We start from the raw sequence: 21,691 nt of genomic DNA, 5'->3' as shown, positions 1-21,691 counted from the left end.
CCAAAACCGATCTTATCCTTTCCCCCACCAGATTTTTCTTCTTCTTCATCCAGCTCCACGCCATTCTTGAAGCTTCCATGCCATTTTCTCTTTATCCACCATGAAATCAAGTTTTCTTCACTTTCCTTTCCATGTTTTCTTTTCCTTTCTTCTCCAAACTTCTTGAGCACTAAATTTACAGCCTTTAACCCCAATTTTCAACACATCTAAACCCTAGGAGGAGAAGAAAGAAAAAGAGAGAAAGGAAGAAAAAGCTTGGTTTTGGTGATTCAAGCAAGAAACGGTAAGAATTCTTGTTTTTGGCTTGAGTAGTCTTTGAAAATGAGTTAGTGACTTAGAGAAATGTCTTGTGGCAGCAAAGATTGACTTGATTGGAGAAAAATTGATAACATGTAAGCCAATAAACCCATGGGTACATGAAGGACTCAAAGTGGAAAAGGAAAACAGTAAGCTTAACACTATGTTTTAAAGCCTACGGTTAGTTGAATATTGTGAGGAATTATGGTTGTTGAAAGGATTTATTTGCCTAAGCTAGTTGAAAATTATTAAGATTGTATGGCATGTTGTTTGAAAGAAATGAAAAAGGAATATTGTGGATGGAGGATTGAGAAACAAAGTATTGAAAGTTAGATAGATAACGATGCGTGTAAACTAGAAAATAATCGAGTGAAAGTGAGAATGATTGTTGCTGCCATATATGTGGATTATGTGTGAAAATATAAGATGAATTTGGGTGGAAATTATTTAGAAAGGTTGAAGTAGACACGTGACATCATAATTAAGTTTCTAGTGATAAAATTTAAGGAATTACGTAAGTAATGGATATAAGTAATTTTAGTAAAAATGTATTAAGATGTGAGTTAATTGAAGATGATTTCATGATAGGATGACAAATATAAATTTGAGTAAGGATTAATTGATTGAAGTGCTGCCCGTATATGTATATAATTAAATATATTGAGTTCGTATTATTGTTAGGAAGTGCAAAGATAAGGTTAGGGTACTGTGGTGGCGTGCCGGAGTAAACATCGAGCGACCGGCCAGTGAAAATAATCAAAGACAGCTCCAATCAAATAGCGATGTAATATCTCGTTATCGTAAAGTGAGTGAACTTGCATAAAATGTTTTAGGAGTAAGGCACATGTGGTTGATTGAAACATTTTAATTGTTTTTCGATAAAAATGCATAGGAACAAGCCTTTAGTGAAATGTTTTTGTGATGTGGAATATGATTGTGATGAATCTATGTACCTTTATATGATACTGATATGTATATATAAAAAAATAGTAATATATGATATGTATTGTTAAGTAATTTTGTGTAATTGATGTAACCGTGCATGTGCGGAGTGGGCAGTGCACATGCCGGTTGAATGACAATGTTGTGATAATTGTAACCGTGCATGTGCAGAGTGGACAATGCACATGCCGGTTGAATGACAATGTCGTGAAAATTACAACCGTGCATGTGCGGAGTGGGCAGTGCACATGCCAGTAATGATGCACATGAGTTGAGTGAGATTGGGTGTCCAGCTATGTGCACGATGTGGGGGGATGCACATGAGCCGGGTGACGTGATGGTGGTGTATGTGCTTATATATATATATATATATATATATATATATATATATATATATATATTTACTATATATAGATGTTTGGATTTAATATGTGATTGCATTGACTATTGAAAACTTGAGTATTATCAATGTGTTCAATTTAATGTGCAATATGGCATGAGTGGAATTTTCCCGATGGTAGTGAAAGCCCCTTGGATTTTATCTGGCCAAAATTTCATTGCAGCGAGAATGCCTTTTCGCTGCGGTGAGAGTCAATCGATTATATGCTTGACTTGCTTGAATTCTACTAAAGTTTTCACTTCTCAACTTCTTTGTTGTTCATGAGTCTTTCGTCATCAAGTGACTAAATGACCAAAGGTTTGAATAAGGGGTTTTTAAATAGAAATAAACTAAATTACATTGTTTTGAACTTAAGTGCATCATGATTTCTAAACCTTCCTTAATGTTGCTTGTTCCCTTCCTATGTTCACTCACTGAGTTTGTACTCACTTTTTTAAAATTCATGTTTTAGGTTTTCCTGAGTTAAAGGTGATTGGATCCTAGGACAAGGTGCTCCTTCCTATACATTGCTCGGTAGGTTTAACGTAACACTAAGTATTATCAATCGTGTCCAGAGTCACTCCGCTGACGATCAAGGTCTAATTATGTGTATATGAATATTTAATGTGAAACATTATGTAATATCTCGCACCCTCGTTGGACACAAATAAGACCTTATTGATCAAACGAATTATCGTTTGATGTGAATTTGCGTGCTAAAGAGCGACAAATGATGAAAGGAACATTCAAGAATAAAATGCTTCGGGTGTGCAAAAATAATAATTAAATAATAATAATTTTGTTGGAGAGGAATTAGTAAGCTAAAGGATGATTCGGAAGTAAATCGCGATGTAATGATGTGTTTCGGGACCAAAGAAGGCAAGTGAAAAATTTTGAAATAAAATAATATTTTATTCAATAAAATAATATCAAAATATTAATATTTTATATGATATCGGAATTAGTCATGAAAATTGAAATATAACTAATTTAAGTGAGGGAGATGAAGCAAAGAAGAATTTTGAAGGAAAACGACGATAATTGCGTCAACGTGATTTTATTAAATCAAGCTAACGCGAGTAAGTAAATATTTAAATATTATAGTGACACCGCGTTGAAATGCGATCTCGATATTTTGATTATACACGTGTAAGAAAAGGAAGATAAAAGGAAATTAGAATTTTTACACATGTCGGAAGAATTAATTTTAAAATATGAAAAATTGAGGGAGGTGTGTTAAATAAAATGAAGTTAAGGCATAATATGTAAATTTTATTATTTTGAAGAAATAAAAATAAAATAAAAATAAAATGGATTATAAAATAAGGAAGAAAAGATGTTGAAAAGTCAAATAATATTTTTATATGTACATGAGTGGCCACATGAGTCAAGAATGGGAATGATGTGGTTTGGATGGGAATGAAGAAAAGTCAAAGTCAATTGGAAGAATACTAAATTGGAACCAAGTGAAGTGAATGGCCGGTTGAACAAAGGAAAAAAAAAAGACAAAAAAGTAAAGAAAACAAAAGAGAATAGTGTAGAAAGGAAGGTGCGGGGCGGCCATGTGAGGAAAGAAAAAGGAAGAGAGAAAAGTTAAGTTAGTTAGTGAAGAAGAAAAAGAGAAGAAAAATAAAGGAAGAAAGAAATGAAGAGAAAAAATGAGAGAAAAAATCGTGGAAGAGGAAGAGCAAAGAGAATGGTTTTGCTGCACTTTGAGGAAGGAAAAGATAGCTTTTTGCTACAATTTTTGAAGGAAGAAGAAAGCTGAAAATTTTGAGGTAAGAAAGCTGATTTTTTTTTAGGTAAATTGCTGAAATTTTTGAGGTTTTTATGGCTAATTTTGGTGTTGAAAATTCAAGGTTTTTGCTGCTGAAATTGTGTGAATTTGCAGCTAGAAATTTTGAAGGTTTTGCTACCATTGAAGGACAGCAAAGTGCTGCCAATTTGTGCAAAAAAATTGAAGCTGTTTGTGCAAAAAAATTAGAGTTGTTTGCTACCAATTTGTACAAAAAAATTAGAGCTGTTTGTGCAAAAAAATTGGAGTTGTTTGTTGCCAATTTGTGCAAAAAATTGGACAGCTTTGTGCTGCCAAAATTGAGGAGTTTTGTTACTGGAAATCTGCTGATTTTAGAGCAGAAAATGACAGCAAAAAGGGTTAGAAAATGAGGCTTTGGTTGACCGATTTTGAGAGGAAGCCACGGTGGTGAAGAGAGGAAGCCACGGTGGTGAAGAGAGGAAGCCATGGTGGTGAAGAGAGGAAGCCACGGTGGTGAAGGGAAGCCACGGGCTGGAAAGAAAAGAAAAAGAAAAAGAAAAAGAAACATGGAAGAGAGAAAAAGAAAGAAAAAAGAAAAGAAAAGAAATAGGAAATAAATGGGCATGACCCAATAGAAAATAAATGGGCATGACCCAATAGAAAATAAGTGGGCATGGCCTTATATGAAATAAAAATAAATGGACTTAGCCCAAGTAGGAAAAATGGAAAAGCCTATGGAGAGGGCCCAAAGGTCATAAAGAAATGAAAAAGGCCCAATGGTAAGTTAATGTTATATTTTAAGGTTTATGGGTAGTTTAATATTGTGCATATTTTGGATGAAAAATATGCAAGTTGCTTAAGGAATTTTTAATTAAGTTGCTACCCATACAAATGTGTGATTAAGTATACTGAGTTTAAATTGTTGCTATGAAAGTTATCGTGGAGGCGTGCCGAACAAAGTATGTGACCGATAAATAGGAATAATTATACGCGTACGAATCAATAGTGAAGTAATATCTCACTATTATGAGGTGAGTAGGGGTTGTCAATTTTAAGAATTTCTATATATATACATGTACATATATTTTACGTGAAGTACAAAATTTATGGAAAGCATGCGTTGATAGAATTTTAAGGAATTGTGGGTGTAAGTTATTTTTAGAAATCATTTGAAATATATATATATATATTAGACGTAAAGTGTTTTAAATCAGGAAACAAGCTTTTCGAAAAGATTTATATCAAAGGAAATTGTGCCTTATTGTTTGTGGTGTGCATCCATGAAATTTATTACATATTCACCATGTTATTTTGATACAAAATATCATGCAAATATTTACAATGAACATTTTACGAAAAGAGAGTTTTAATGTGATGTGGGGACTGATATTTTGAGAAAGATTTAAAATATCCCCTTGAAGATCAAATTTGAATTCTTTTAAAAGGTGATTTCATTTTAACCAAGAAATTCAAGAGTAATTGGAGATTGCTACTTGTTGTGTTATAAATTGTATTTTGAATCGAATGGCTTGTGACAATATTTGCATGAATGGTTGAATCGGTATTTGTGTTGAAATATATGAACTATGTATTTAGCCTTGAGAGGCTGGATTGTGAAATAATTACCATGTCATGCTATTGCAAATTTTATTGTATGGTGGGTTTAGCTTGCTGCGGTGGGCGGATTCTGTGGACCAGCCTATTAGAGGGACACGAAATCTAGTTATATATGTACCTCGGTCGGAGAAGCGCGTAGGGTATCTCCTGAGGTATGGTTAGAGTTCACGTCACGCTGAACCACCTCGTGATGACGAACTCCGCTAACGCCAAGGAACGACTGTGTTTTCAAAATAAAAATATGATTTATGCATACATTACTTTTTAATAGCCTTGGCGGATTCGGTTGGGATAGCCCCAGGCCAAGGTATTCCTGACAACCGAGTATGAGAATGATTTTGGCACAAGCCAAGTTTTTAAGAAAGTCATAAGCCATGTTGTTTATTTTTGACAAAAATGTAATGGTTTTATATGAGTTGAAATAAATTTTAATATTATGAATTATATTTCTTTACATGGTGAAAAAAGAATTAAACGATTTTTTGCAGCTCCCCTATATGTTTATCTGTGAAATAAATCTGTAATTCCTTGCATATGGGACGAGTTATAATTTAGGCATGATTTTAAATATTATTTGGTTTCGCGGGAGCTTGCTAAATTTTATTGATTTGATTTGAAAATGATTATTAATATATTTTGATGTGAAAATTTTATTACCTCGATTATTTATACTTTATAAGAAATTCTCAATTTTTATATAAGACACAAATCCTCGTTTGAAACGAATTGTTTTTATAATATGCATTTTTATATTCAACTGATCTGTCGTTTACTTGTTTTCCATCTATGCCCTACTCGTTGGGTCGATGATTATCACTGAGTCGATGAGACTCACACCCCTTTTATTTCTCCTTTTGCAGATAGGGATCAACCTAGCATGTAGTTAGTGACGCATTCAATCTACCGTGAATAGGTAAAAGCATCTCCTAACATTTTATTCCGAGTCGCTCCGCTGTTAGAGGTTAAGTCGTAGCATTTTATTTATTAAGTTGTAAACGAATTCTAAATTTTTATATAAGCATTAATTTGGAGATTATAAATTTTAATGCATATAGTTACGAATAAAAGGAAAAAGTTTGTATTGATTTTTTATATTTATGGTTTAACTTAGTATATAAAAGTATCAATATTATATGGTGATTAAATGTAGTGAATTAATGAGCAAATTCTAAACAAGCTTGTTCGAGACTTGGTAGGTCTTTTCCGGAAGTCTTGGACGTCGACAATGACCGGGGAAAGGTCGTTGCACATTAAGAATCATTTGTTAATCTATTTATGAATATATTGGTGGATGATGCCATTATGAATGTATGATTTGGTTTTATGAATAGTTTTCAAAGAAACGGTATTTGAATATTTCAAGCTTTGGATTCTAAAGGAATAGGGATTAATGTATAAGATCAATTAAGTAGGCTTGCTTGGGTTTAGTAGGCTAAGCCCATTGGGCCTTTGTGCCAATCATGGCCCGAAATTTGGGCTGTGACAATTTCCTAGCAGTCTGGGGGACATAAGCTCACCAATTAACCTCACGCTTGCTATTTGGTACCCACCTTGCAAACCATCAACAGTACACACGTGTACCTTATGGAACATGCGAACTTGCTAATAATCTCCCTCAGACAACTTTGTTGCATGTAAAGTGAACTTGCATGCCTTGTCTTTACAAGCAGCCTCAAAACGAGCATGACATGACTTTTTAAGGGCATTGTTTGTCAAGTTATGTCCAAAATTGGGCAAAAACAATTAAAATTATTATGAGGGTCATTTTTTATTTGGCCTTGTGAATAGGGTTTTTTCTCACAATTTTCGCTATAATAAAAACTACGTGATAGCAAATTCACATTAAAGTTAATTTTTAGAGATGAAAACATCGAAGACATATCAAACCACTTACTTAATTTATAAAAATAAAAAATCAAAAACCAACCATTAAAATCTTTTTGAAGTCTGAAAGAATTGGATCTTCGACTTTGAGACAATAATGAAAACTAAATGATACTAAAACTTGAGAGATTAGAGAATTGTGCTGCTAACGTGGTATAAAATATAACTTGAAAAAACAATTATGAGAGAAAATATTAGAAGAAGTAAAAAGATCTTATTTGAGAGTGTGTATTTACAAATGAAGTGAAGGATCTATATATAGGCTAATAACCTCTTATCTAGATAAAACTTACAAGATAAAGGTAATACTTAAGGGATTTGATTTGGATGGATTAAATTTTAATTTTAATCAAATCTAATCTACATCCAAATCTAAATATACATAATTAAATATATGAGTTTAAATTAGATTACACTCTTGTGTCTAGCTTGTTGGACTATTTGGTATATTTGGACTGCTTGGCATGATTTGAAATCTTGTGAAATAACATAATAGACATTCACACATATATTCATAATAATTCTTTTATTATAATACTTTTATTATAGGTCAAATAAATTTTTATTAGCAACGATTAATTAACCGTTATTAATCAACATACCACTTGTTATTTTTATATTACGTGATACTGATATAATATATTAACATGTTATTGTAAATGATAATGTGATAAATTGATATGACAAGATTACATGTTTGATGATATTTTTTAATCTTCACATTAGTGTTATGTTAACTCCACATAAACATAAAAATAATAAATGATATTTACACTAATAGCAATTAATCAACGTAGATTATAAGAGTTTCTTTGATGAAAAATAAAAATACAAGACTTGATTAAATATAATAAAAAATAAAATTTTATTTTAATTTTCAAATAATTTAGAGATTTTTAAAATATTGTCTCTTATTTATAATTACCTACTTGTTTTTCACTAATGAAGCAAACGGAACATGTAATTTAATAAATAGCAGCAAAATTTGAATATTAAATTATATATTTTTAAAAGGTTAAGATTCATTTGCTAACCCAAAAATAAGTTACTGGAAAAAAATCGTATGCCGGTATCCAAACCCATAGACCGAAAACCAACCGAAATAGAAAAATGAAAACCCATATGGGCCATATCCTGATATCCCAACCCGTAAACCGAAAACCGATATTTCGAGCATAGTAAATAACGCGGTGACGGTGAGTGCACATGTATTATGTACAACTGTCTCTCTCCCCCTTTCATTCCCCTTAGCTTAATTTCCCGAGTCGTTGCTCACCACTCATTCTCTCCCTTCTCTCGCACTGAACCCTCTCCAGTCCCTTCCCAACAACAACAAACTCAACTCTCCCACCCCCTCCCCCTCCTTCTCCGTCTTTTTCGTCTGCTATCTCTCTTCTCTTTCTTTCCCCTTTCTTTGTTCATCAGCTTCCATGGGTTGAAGAAGAAAACTGGCTGCCTGGATTGCTTTGTTAGATATTTATGGAGTGGGATAGTAATTCCGATCTGAGTGGGGATGAAGACGAGGGCTTCCTGCTCAACGATGGCGGCCCACTTCCTTTTCCTGTCCAAAACTTGCTCCAAACGGCTCCTTGTGGCTTTGTCGTCACCGATGCCCTCGAGCCCGACCATCCCATCATTTATGTCAACACCGTCTTCGAGATGGTTACGGGCTATCGCGCTGAGGAGGTTCTTGGCCGCAATTGGTCAGTTCTTATTGCTTTTTTCTGCTTGGTTATGTTGGTTCAGAATTATTATTTGTTTTTGCCATTTCTTCCTTATATCACTCGGGACCTCGAGTGGCGCTTGGATTCTAATTTTGTTTTCGAGTCGTATATGAAATGAGAGGCAGATAAAATATACTATGTTTTAGGTCTCTGTGTGATGGAATTTATTGATTAATCAAAACCCTTATTGGGATTTTTTTTTCTTTTAATAACCACCTTTTTTTCGTTTTTGTTATTTGCTTTGGGTGTGAGTGGAGGGATTTGCTAAAAATTGCCGAATATATTCAAGATAGGCAGTCTTAATTTTCCTTTTAACATATTGTTTGTTTTGCAAAGAGAAAGCGAAAATTACTTTGCAGTTTAATGAAGTTAGATCTGGGCAGTGCCCTTTTTGAAGTTTCTATACAGAGGGTCTTTAAAGATATTGCCTTGTTAATGTTTCAGGCAGCATAAACATGTGCATGATATCAAGTGTGTGGCGAAGTACCTTATTACCTATCCAGAACCAACTTAAAATTAATAATGGTGGTATGGATTTCCTTAAATAGAATATTGAGAGTGCAGGATATGTTGCAAAGTATATATTAACTAGAAACTACTCTAATGTGGGGAAATTTTTGGTGAAAACTTTCAGTTTGATGGGATGAGATGCCATGTGGCTTGAGTCGAGTAGGCATATATACACTAGAAAGAGAATCTTCAACTTAATTGATACGTTTTGGGATTCTTAACTAGTTTGTCATTAGGGATTATGCTTGAGCAGCGTGATATAGTTTTTTTTATAGATGGGTGTGCATGGTTGCCATATCACTAGCTTTATACTAGTGATATATTCAGATTAGGGATTGGAAGCTTGTATCAAGTGGGCATGCTGGTAATATCATGTTGATTTATCTATGCCTTGGTTTTTTTCACTTCATCTTGATTGCTTTAACTTTCGAAGCTCCAGATTCATCCTACATGTTGATAATAAGGGTTCCAGACCTGGAAAGCATCTTCTAAGTCTATAGTGTTTTCCCTGTTGTTACTTTCTAAAGAAGCTGTCCCTTGATGTTAAGGTATCATAGTAGAATTTTCTTGATTAATAATGTTTATGTAAGTGGGAAACATTCCTGAATCATACCAATAGTAAATAAAAAAAAATTTAAATGTTATATCTTTGTTAATATGTTTCTGGTATCAGTACCCCAAATCTCATATTGTATTGTCTCTATTGACTAAAGATAGAGTTTTTACCCAATATACTAGCATTTAGTAAGTGGAAAGAAATGAAGAAATGTGTCTATACTATACTGTTTTCTTTGGTAAGGGAGATGATATCTCCCTCTATTTCATGAGCTCTCTCTAAAATCACAAATGATAATAATAATAACAACAACCTGTAGTGTTCCTTTTTTGAATGTTGCACTAAGCATAACTTGTTGGACCATGGTGCTGAGAAATCTGGATAAGATGTTTGGAAATTGTAGCAATACAATTAACGCTCTACTTTTCCATATCAATATCTAAAGCCTTTATATGTTGAAGCTTTTCTGAAGGGAGACTTGAGCAAATTATATCAGTGAGATCATAACTACATTCTAACTGACTTTTAGAGTATAACAAATAGAGTTGAGGCAGTAGAGTCTTGAAGTTTTTTTTTTTTTTCATCATAAAGATATGTAGTATGATGAAAATATCTAGGTAGTATCAGATTAGACTCGAATTCATACTTGCATCAGGAATCATATTGCTGTGGTGAAATACATGTTAACAAAGGGGGGATCTCCTACAAAAGCCTTTTTGGTGAACTAGAGTTTGGCAACTTGTGATTTTATGTTTCAGACTGTAAAGAGAAATAGTCTGGGGTTGCTTATCGTTTGCAGGCTTCAAATGGCCGCACTTTGTATTTATCAAATGATAGAATCTTTTGGCTAGCAAACTTGTAGGTTGGGGTGGTGCTGGGGATGGGTTCTTTTATTGATAAATTGCTAGTGTGATGATATGTGATTTCATTTAAGGAAACCTGGGAACAGGTAGGCCAAATAATTTAATTAGGACAATGGTGCAAATTAAACTGTTGTACAAGCATGATAAAAAACAAAGAAGGCTGAGAAGTAGAACAGGAGAAAGAAAACTCCTATTAGTAGAAGAAAAGCATGCACAATCATGCCTCCATACTTTCAAAGAAGTGCTTGAAATTCCATTAGCTCAATTCTCCAAGTTTGGACGTATGTGTATGTTATGTGAATCTGGTTTTTTTTAATTCTTTTTCCATTTAATTCTTCTCTTATTTGTGTGCTTCTACACTGCAAGGCTATCAAATAAATATGAAAGCACATTAAAGACTATCATCAAATAAGTATGATACTAGACTCAACTCGTTTTGAAAAAACCCATGAATAAACTGTTAAAAAAAAAAAAGTTACTTTAAAGGAATCAGGTACAATTAACTTTTTGCCACCTGTTTTTGTCAAAATATTTATAACTTGAAGAAGCTTCTTATAGATTTGTTATATAAATTGCATTTCAGTATCTTTATGGTTGTCTGGTTGAATTGGAGAATAGAACAGCTTCATTATGAAGAGACAGTTTAAATATTCAATGACTAAATTTGTGTTTCTAAGATCTCTTCACTTGGATGAATATTTTTTAAAAATTTTTTCTTGTTTTCTTTCTCATTTCATGTTTGGTATTTGTACTTCTATACTTCTGGTGCGCTATTTTGTGCTCTTAAATAATACTTTTTATTGAGAAGACAGATAACAGAGTAACTAGAGCAGTTACCTATAATGTGTATGATTTAGTAAGCATGTTGCCACCTGTTCTCATGGTTCTGAATAAGTTAAGCTATATATCTATATATATATATATATATATATATATATATATATATATATATATATATATATATATAAATGAATGGAATATATTTTCTTCTACAAGATATGAACATTCTCCCTTCTTTAGTTACTCTATTTGTCTCATTATTCTTGTCTTTTTTTAATGCAAAAAACAAAAATAGGGTAAGGGAAATGGGATAGACTGAGTATGGCTCCAATTTAAAGGAAAAGAGTGTTCTGTATTTTTAATGAGTTGAAGGTCTGTGGATGTCAATTAGAGGTATAAAAGTCAAACATCATGCAAGCTTTTTCCTCTTTTATTTTTTATTTTGTTTATTTTTCAGAAAAAATTTTACCATTTTTTTTAAGTTGATCCAACTCAAACCAATCAAACTCTGGAATAGGCTGGTTCATAATTTATTAATTTATACTTTGTGGGTTTACATTGTGGCCCTGTGGCAATTTCTACGGCTCACTGTTCAGCAGTACACATGAAACAGTTCATTAGAGAGACTGAAGTTGTGTACTTGTGTTCATGTTATCCTATGCTTTTCCTTTGCCCTAGTGGTTTGCACAATGACGCTTATGTTTCAGTGATTCTTCTTCCCCTTGTACATGAATTTAGAGTTACAGCTAGAAATGTAGAACAATTGTAAATATCTTGTGTAGTTAATGTACTTTTTTTTAAGATATTAGCATCGGGTTTCTCTGTGAGGAAACAAACCAATTACATTTTTTCTATTTATTTTAAGTTTGTAACTTATGGCCTGAGATGTCCTATTAATGTGGTATTGTTTTCAAGTTACACACTTTGTTGGTGGTCCAGAATAATAATATTTGTGGACCTGCAGGCTTGAAAACAATGTGTTATCTATACATAGATTACATGTTGTACAATCAAATGCTTCTGTAAAATTCTAATGTTAATGGTGCAATTGTGCTGCCCCTTCTCTCATATGTTTAAAAAATATACAATCCTTGTGTTTTTTCAGCATAGCTATTTAATTTTGGTCATCTTTACACCAAAGTCTCAACATGTTTGTAGATAAATTATCATATTGTCAATCTATTTTTTTGGTAAGTAGTATTGTCCATTTTCTTTGTCATAATGTGAATATATTTGTGCCAAAGATATCAGATGGATGTTGAAAACTCAGAAAAAATCGGCATTAATGATGTTTTCCTAATACATGAAGTGTAAAAGTTTGCACTTTGATATCTTTACTACTTGCGAGGTTAATAAGGTTTCTTTCAATATCCTTCTGCATGGACCAAAGCCAACAGTTGGACTTCTGGTTAATTTCTACTTTCCTCATCAATGCTGAGGCCTCTAAAGTTGCAATATCTGTTGTGTGTTTATGCTTTATGGTCACTACTGCACAATTGAGAAGGGAGGGGTCAAAGGTGATTACTGTATGTTGTGTTGTAACTTTGCTTTAGAGGGCCTTTGAAAAGTTTTAATGTATCCTTTTCTGTTCTTTGTTACGATTCATGGAGCATCATTTTAAATTGAAAGCTCATTCCCACTACTACCCACTCATCTCATTCATTGCCTACAATTTAATGCTAATCGTCTTGATAATTTGTGTTTATTGTTGTGGTTACTTCACTTATACTCCTTGCCATCTATAAATTTTCTTGTAGGAGATAAAGAATATTTACTGTTCATCATGTAATGGGGTGCTAATTGTTGTGAGTTCTTATGGTTTGTTCTGATATTTGTGTGGTTTTGTTTCAGCCGTTTCTTACAGTGTAGAGGACCATTTGCAAAAAGACGGCATCCATTGGTGGACTCCATGGTAGTTTCAGAAATTCGGAGATGCCTTGAGGAGGGCATTGAATTCCATGGCGAGTTGTTGAACTTTAGAAAGGATGGATCTCCATTGATGAACAGACTGCGTCTTACTCCAATATATGGAGATGATGAGACAATCACTCATGTTATCGGGATCCAGATCTTCACAGAAGCAAACATTGATCTAGGTCCAGTGCCAGGATCTTCAATAAAGGAGTCTATAAAGTCATCTGACCGTTCTCATTCTGGATTTTCTGCTTTTCGGCCTGTCGTAGTTGGGGACCGAAATGTCTGCCGTGGGGTTTGTGGGATATTGCAATTAAGTGATGAGGTACTGTCTCTCAAGATACTTTCACGGCTGACACCAAGAGATATCGCATCAGTTGGTTCTGTCTGTAGGCGACTTTATGAGTTGACAAGCAATGAGGATCTTTGGAGAATGGTTTGTCAAAATGCATGGGGAAGCGAGACTACCCGTATTTTAGAGACAGTCCCTGGTGCAAAGAGACTTGGGTGGGGTCGGCTGGCAAGGGAATTGACCACTCTCGAAGCAGCTGCTTGGAGGAAGCTAACTGTTGGAGGTGCTGTTGAACCTTCAAGGTGCAACTTTAGCGCCTGTGCTGTTGGGAATCGGGTTGTACTTTTTGGTGGTGAAGGGGTAAACATGCAACCGATGAATGACACCTTTGTACTGGATCTAAATTCCAGCAACCCAGAGTGGCAACATGTCCAAGTGAGCTCTCCTCCTCCTGGTCGTTGGGGTCATACACTTTCTTGTGTGAATGGGTCTCATCTGGTGGTATTTGGAGGCTGTGGAAGGCAGGGCCTGCTCAATGATGTTTTTGTGCTTGATTTGGATGCAAAGCCTCCAACCTGGCGAGAGATCTCTGGATTGGCTCCTCCACTTCCTCGATCATGGCACAGCTCATGCACACTTGACGGGACCAAGCTGATAGTTTCTGGTGGTTGTGCCGATTCAGGAGTACTTCTTAGTGACACTTTCCTGCTTGATCTTTCAATGGAGAAACCTGTCTGGAGAGAGATTCCAGTAGCATGGACCCCACCTTCTCGTTTGGGTCACACATTGTCAGTATATGGTGGTCGGAAAATATTGATGTTTGGAGGTCTTGCTAAGAGTGGTCCACTCCGGTTTCGTTCTAGTGATGTATTCACAATGGATTTAAGTGAGGAGGAACCATGTTGGAGATGTGTAACTGGGAGTGGAATGCCTGGTGCTGGAAATCCAGGCGGCATAGCTCCACCTCCAAGACTTGATCATGTTGCTGTGAGCCTCCCTGGTGGAAGAATTCTCATCTTTGGTGGGTCTGTCGCTGGTCTTCACTCTGCTTCCCAACTTTATCTCCTGGACCCAACTGATGAAAAACCAACATGGAGGATATTGAATGTGCCTGGCCGACCCCCAAGGTTTGCTTGGGGGCATAGTACTTGTGTAGTTGGCGGGACAAGGGCAATAGTACTCGGTGGGCAAACAGGTGAAGAGTGGATGCTAACTGAGCTCCATGAACTATCGCTGGCAAGTTCAGTTATCTGATTAGAGTCGTGGCTAAAAGAGGATGTGCGAAAGGAAAGCTATCTGTTGTAAAGGAGTTACGACTCACAACGAGTCCTCAACTCCAAGATGAGAGAGAATTCTGAGAAGTTGATTGGTGAACATCTTTGGGTCACTAGAAAAGAAAAGGGAAACAAAAAACAAAAGGAACTCTTGACAAACATTCCTCTGGTCATGTTTTGACATTTGTAATAGGTGATTGTCCCGTGATGCATATTCTTGTAGGAGGGTTGTTCTGGCTCGGGATAAAACTTTGAAATGAGTGACTTGAACATGTTTTGTATTTTTTGGTAAGGTTTGTATGAAGTGCCTGACAATACTCACAATGGATTATTCTTGGCTGTTAGGATGGTAGTATTTGATAGACACGTAGGTAATTTATATATGTAGGTTGAAGTAGTTGTGCCCGATCCGTTTAATTGATATTTTGTAAGTAATAAAAAAAATGAGAGAAAGGGATGTTGCATATTGCATTAGTCTTTTATGTTATGCCAGTTCCATGATTGCTGGTGTGGTACTAAGGATGCTGCTCAGCAAGTTTCTCTCGAACCTTGTTGCATCACTTCGCAATATCTTTAACCTGATTCCCACTGTCACAGCTTCCTTTCACTTGAAAAGCTTTGAATGAGTTCAATAAATGGATGGGACTCCTTCATTGCGTGTGTGACGAAAAAGAAACGTACATGTATCCATCACATGAGCTTCTTTAATTTTATGTTTTTATCATCGTCACAGATTGTAATTATTTATATGTGGATGTCTATTTCCCTTCAAATTATTTATTATTTTCATCTATAAATTTGCGAAGTGAGAGTGTTTAAGTATTTTTATAGACTATCATGTCAGCATAAATAGATTTACCCTTTTAATTAATTTAATAAAAGTAACCCTAGCCCACCTAATAACTTTATAAATATACGATTACCCAAACAAATATGTAAGCTTCAAATAGTTGTTGTATTGGTTTTCAATTAAGGACAAGACTGGTCTTATATAATAACAATATTTATCATTTTTCATTATTGATTTGTATATGATTTAACTTGCATTGTTACGCTTGCTTTTCAACTTTATTTCTAGGTGCTGCTTGGAACAAGCACAGCATATTTTTAGAATGGGTTTTTCATTTTTAACTTATTGTCTTCTTTTATTTTATTATTATTTGTTCTGAGACTTCTTTCGTTTATGAATTTTAATTTTTTTTTTCGAGCTTCGTCTATTGTGAATATTGTAGAGGTTATATTGATTTTTGTCTTTCTACTTTCAAACTCTTTTTTTGTTGTGTTGGCGCATGTTCCAAGTTGTTGTTTTTCTTTCGGTAGCTTTCAAGTAGGTCATTTTTGTCTTCTTCTTTTCCTCTTATTTTATTTTATTTTTTTTCCTTTCTCTTCAACCTTTGCTTTGCTTTCCAAGACCTCTAATGGTTGGTTCATTAAAGACTGTTATCCATTTTCTTTATTCTTTGCTTTGCTTTCCACTGTCTAGCCTTATTTCCTGTTTCTTCAACTTCCCTTCTTTTTCCTTCCCTAATCTGATTCTAATTTTCTATTTTTTCTTTGTTTCTTATTTATGATTTTGTGTAGTTTTCCCTTTTTATTTTATACTTTTTGTGGTTGCTAATCATTTTGTGCTTTTGTTTACTTTAACTATTGTTGTTTTCTTATCATCACGTTTTAATTTTTCTCTTCTCGTCGTGTTTCTTTATTATCAGGCTTTGATTCCTCTTTACAGGCAATAACTCCATATTTTGTTTTTTTACCTTTTAATTATTCTGCTTTCATTACTTTTTTTTTTTCATCGAGTCCTGACTTTTTTTATTTTATTCTGCTTTGTTTATCATCAAGTTTTAGTTCCACTCTCCAGCCTTTATTTCCTATGTCTTTAGTTTCCCCTCTTTTTCCTTCCCGTATTTGATTCTAATTTTCTATGTTTTTTGGTTTCTTATTTATTATTCATCATTGCATTTCAGATACTTGAAAAAAAACATTTTAAATGTATGTTCTCATTTCGCCCTTTTGTTTTTTATTTTCATTTGCTTTGTTATGCTTTTCTTCTACTCTTTTTTCCCGTCATTGTGTTCTAACTAAATTTGTCAAAATGAATCTGATCCATTGAGATAGTTATTTTTTTTTTTAATTAAAAGTGGGGTGGGTTGAGATATAAAAATTCAAGCTCATATTAGAATTGAGCTTAAATAGGGTCAGCCTATTTGATTAGTGATTGTCTTGGATTGATGCGGGCTAGCCTCACGAGCTAGAAAAAAATTAATAATTTAAATTAATTTAATAATTTTATATATTTAATTATATAAAATTAATAATTTAGTTATCAATGGTATTATTTATTTTTATATATTTTAATGTCTTTAATATTTACTTATTAAATTAATAAATTTAGTTAAGATTGAAATTCACTATCTTTTTTTCTTTTATGACAATGAATATTAGATAATAATAATTCAAATCTTAAAATATCATTGTTGTCCAAATAAGATTCAAATGTTTTGCTTAAGGATTAAGATTAAGGAGGACATAAATGAATCTTGAAATTTCTATTTATTTGGTCATGTATTTATATTGATGGGTTTGTAATTTGTATTAAAGATTAAAATTTTATTTATGTTTAATATAATTTATTTACTAATTTATATTTGATGTAATTTATTTGTTTGTAGCATATTTTTATTATTCAATTTATAAATTAAATTATAAAATAATTTTATTGATAGAGAACTTGTTAGGTAAATTTGTCAAAATGAATTTATTTTTTAAAAAAAAAAAATGGGTTAACCCAACCAAACTCATGGGTTGATAAAGAGTGAGTTGGGTTGAGATTTTGACAACCCATGTCAAGAACAACTGGCCCGACCCAATCTATTTTTTCCCAACCCATAATATTTTGGGTTAAGCTGGGCCAGGCTGACTCATATTGACACCTCTGGTTTTAACTTTTCTGTTTCTATCAATTTTTTTATCGTTAGGTTTTGATTCTTTTACACACATATGCCTTCTGCCATGCAAATAAAAAGAGCAAAAATAAAAGCAATACAAGAATAAACAAAGTTAGGCTCGTCATAAATACTATTCGTCCTTTTTATTATATATTATGTTTTTTGCTCTCATGGATAGATTGAAAGACGAACTGAATGATATTTTGCTATGAATTAATTGCTCTCAACTCTGTTTTATATGTGTCTGGTTTCTATTCGCTCACCATTTGGTTTTATTTTTTATTTCTTTCTTTTTTATTATGATGTCTATCATTATGGAATCCTACACAAGAAACAAATTACATATCTGGTGTCTACTGTGATTTTATATTTAAAGAGTTGTAAAGTTAATATTTTGGAAAGATTTTTGCTTTTCTACTGAAGTTCAATAAGTATGTCATAGTTTGATTAAACTGAATGCCATTGATTCAGAGGATTACATGTTAACAGAATATGTATTTTATCTCCATATCTGCTTATTTTTACGTTATATGTATAATCGACTGATGTTTGTTTTGTCAACAATGTTGTTTTTTCTATTATTTACCTAATATTATTATCTCATTCACCTTAATACTTTAGTTGATCAACTCATTACCAAACTTAACTTCTTATTTCTTTTTTCCCCGTGCAGACGATTCTTCAAAACAATCCAATAATAAAGAACAGCCTCATTAAAGAGTCTTTGCCCACCCTATAATACTAAGAAACTCTGGAATTTCACTCACAATTATGCCTAACATTGCCTTATATTTTTTTGTTCACATGCAACATTATGAATTTAACACTATGATGTTAACTTTTTTATCTACATAAGGATCTATAAAAACACAACATCAGATCATGATCTTGATTTTGTTCATAGGGTGATAATGAATGTATAGAAATATAAACACTACCTTATATTTTTTGTTCACAGGTAGCATGATAAATTCAAAATTATAATGTTAACTATTGTATACATACAAAGATTTGCAAAAACTCAATAGTGGATCATGATCATAACTTTGTTTGTGAGTATTGACTTTTTGTTAAGTGGGTAGGAAAGAATGTATAAGATTATAAACATTGTCTTATATTTTTTGTTTATACCAAGCATGATAAATTGAACAGCAGATCATGATCGTAATTGTTCATGGGTATTCAATTTTTCTTAAATATGTGGAAATAAATATATACAATTATAAGCAACTATGATATACTTTTCCACTTTATATTACTTTTCTATATATTTTTTTTGTCATCAACACTTTCTTCAAAGTTTTTTATTTGGTTTGAGCGCAATGGACCAATTCTAATAAGTTTTATACTGGGTGTTGGAGTCTTAGTGGCGCGATTGAACAGGACACGGCTCTTTCTTTGGCCGAGTAGGTTGGAAAATGGAAGATACTATTGGTGCAATTGAGGTTTAAATACACCAACAGATACCAGATAGGCCGCAGGGCATCATTTGGACAAAGTGAGCTGTAATAACCGAGGTGGACAGCAACTCAGGGAAACTAGACATCCCCAAATCTAGTTCCCAATAAATGTACAAGGGTTACTATTTTCTTCAGGCACTTATATAAAGCAATAGGCTACAATTTTGGCTTAATGTCTTTGCTGTTAATAAAACCACACCTTTCAAAAAAAAAGATTTTAAAATTAATTAATTTTCACAATTAATTAAAATATTATAATTTTTGCGGTTAAAAAAAGCCTTGAGTAAAATAAATAATAAATAGAAGGTATGTGTCTTTTATTTAAAATTACGGTTAATAATATTACTTTTTTTGAGGAGGTGAGTGTATTTTTTACCAAATTTCAAAGAGATAAGAGAGTATTTTTCTAACTTAAAAAAGGTAAGTGTATTTCTGTATATGTTTTTTTTTTCTAAGTGAGATTGTGAGAATCTGTAGCCTTCCAATAGCAATAGGCATTAAAAAATGAAGAGAAAATAATGAAGATAGTGAATGAGTGAATCCAACCACCCTTGCTTTCCCAATCATGATTTACAATCTAAATGGCTCAATCATTTTATTAAGAGGAATTGGCTTTGAGTAGAAGAATAATTTTCTCTAACTTGATTATCATTTATCACCATACCAATTCCAATTCCCTTTTTTACGCTGTTTGTTGGTGCAACTCTTTTCAAAATTTTTGTCATGTTTTTTTCTTGACTCCAAGTTTGAATTTCATCTTTCTTTTTACCTTATATCTGCAGTTTTAATCTCTCTATTCTAATTTTGATACATATAGTTTCTACAATTTTATTAAAAATTAATTTAAAAATAATTTATAATGATATTAAAAATATTACAGTTTAATTTTAATTAAAGAATAATAAATATATTTTTCAAAAAATTAAATAATTATTAATGTGTATTTACTAAAATTTAAAGTGCTTTTTCTTAACAAGCAGGGTGCAGGTTTACAACAAAGACACTGAATGAATTTTGAACGCTGAGCCAAAAATGGTAGACAGTAGCAACGAAAACTCAGGGCCCATGGGTGGTCTTGGAGATGGGGTGTTAAATGACAAAAGCTTGGAGCCTACGGAAGACTCGGTGAGGCAGATGGATAGTGAAAAATGTGAGCAGGAGGTGGATGAGGCTAATAGGGATAATGCGGATGATGGAACGTCAAAAGTTGTTGAACAGGAGAAGTTGGGTTTAACTTAGGGAAAGATTTCTGGGAAAATAATGCTGCAAACTGGTGTAATAAATAATGGTGAGAAGAATGAGGCCCAGAAAGGAATGTCTGATGCAATGCAACCGAATATAGAGCTAGGCAATATGAAGTATAGTTTTCACGAACAGATTCAGGAGGAAGGGTTAGTAAATGTGGAGGTAAAGCCAGGCTTGGTTTGTCTTTCAATTGCAGGGAATCAACTAAATAGGAAGCAAAAGGCTATAGGGTCGAAAGGAAAAAGGAAAAAGGTGGAGAAACGTAGTAAGATGGGTCCAGGTTTACTTATTGAAACGGTGGTGCCAGAGGGTCAAGATGACCTGCACTGCCTAGATAAATGAGAATGGTGAGTTGGAATTGTCAAGGGCTCGGGAACCTTTACACAATTAAGATGCTCCTTAAGTACTTGAGGAGTTTAAATCCCGAAATTTTATTTTTAATGGAAACTAAGAGACATAATTTTGAGATGGAAAGACTTAGGCTGCGGTTTGGCTATGATTATTGCTTTGTGGTGGATGCTGTAGGTAGATCTGGAGGATTAGCAATGTTATGGAATAAAGGCACATTTTTTACAGTGAAGTCTTTTTCTTTGCACCACATTGACACAGAGATCACGTTGAAGGGTGATGTATGGCGGTTGATTGGATTTTATGGTTACCCAAATAACTCTAAGAGAGCACTAAGCTGGAGTTTACTACAGACTTTGAAGACACAGGAGCAACGCCCTTGGGTTTGCTTAGGCGATTTCAATGAGATATTTTATGATAGTGAAAAATCTGGCAGAGCAGACAAAAGTGTGTCTTAAATGAAGGCTTTTAAGGAAGCTTGTGAGGATTGTGGATTGAGAGACTTGGGGTACAGGGGTCATAGATTCACATGGTGGAATAATAGAGAAGAGGATGTGCATATACAGTGCCGGTTGGATAGGGTTCTTGCTAATGATGAATGAGCTTCTAAATTCCTACATGTGGCTGTTTTTACCGAAGCTCTAGGGTCATCAGATCATTTGGCACTGAGGCTTGATCTTTACTTTCAGAAAAAAGTACAATGGAAGCGTCGATTTTATTTTGAGGCAACTTGGCTGAATGATGATTCTTGTAAATAGATTATCTCAGATGAATGGAGAGTACCAGATGCATCTTCAATTGACTTTCTAGGTAAACTGAATAATGTTAAAAAATTATTTACTTCCCTTAAGCCCAATCCACTGAAAGAAATGCAGGACAGTATAAAAAATAAGTAAAGAGAG

General features: G+C 33.5%; 1 protein-coding gene and 1 long non-coding RNA gene across 2 annotated transcripts; both read left to right on the top strand.

Annotated features, from left to right (window-relative positions):
• The first annotated feature begins 3,925 nt into the window (after positions 1 to 3,925).
• LOC108663318 (uncharacterized) lies at positions 3,926 to 4,487 on the top strand. Its single transcript, XR_001929275.2, has 2 exons — positions 3,926 to 4,153; positions 4,309 to 4,487. It is a non-coding gene; the product is annotated as an uncharacterized LOC108663318 (long non-coding RNA).
• Positions 4,488 to 8,112: 3,625 nt separating this feature from the next.
• Positions 8,113 to 15,252, top strand: LKP2 (LOV KELCH protein 2). Its single transcript, XM_007014172.3, has 2 exons — positions 8,113 to 8,578; positions 13,160 to 15,252. Exons 1-2 carry the CDS (start codon positions 8,355 to 8,357, stop codon positions 14,766 to 14,768), a joined length of 1,833 nt encoding a protein of 610 aa, XP_007014234.2. The 5' UTR covers positions 8,113 to 8,354; the 3' UTR covers positions 14,769 to 15,252.
• The last annotated feature ends 6,439 nt before the right edge of the window (positions 15,253 to 21,691 follow it).

Source organism: Theobroma cacao, chromosome 9 (genome assembly GCF_053813885.1).
Source record: "Theobroma cacao isolate CCN51 chromosome 9, ASM5381388v1, whole genome shotgun sequence".
NCBI lineage: Eukaryota > Viridiplantae > Streptophyta > Magnoliopsida > Malvales > Malvaceae > Theobroma > Theobroma cacao.
This window is presented reverse-complemented; position numbering and strand designations above follow the sequence as displayed.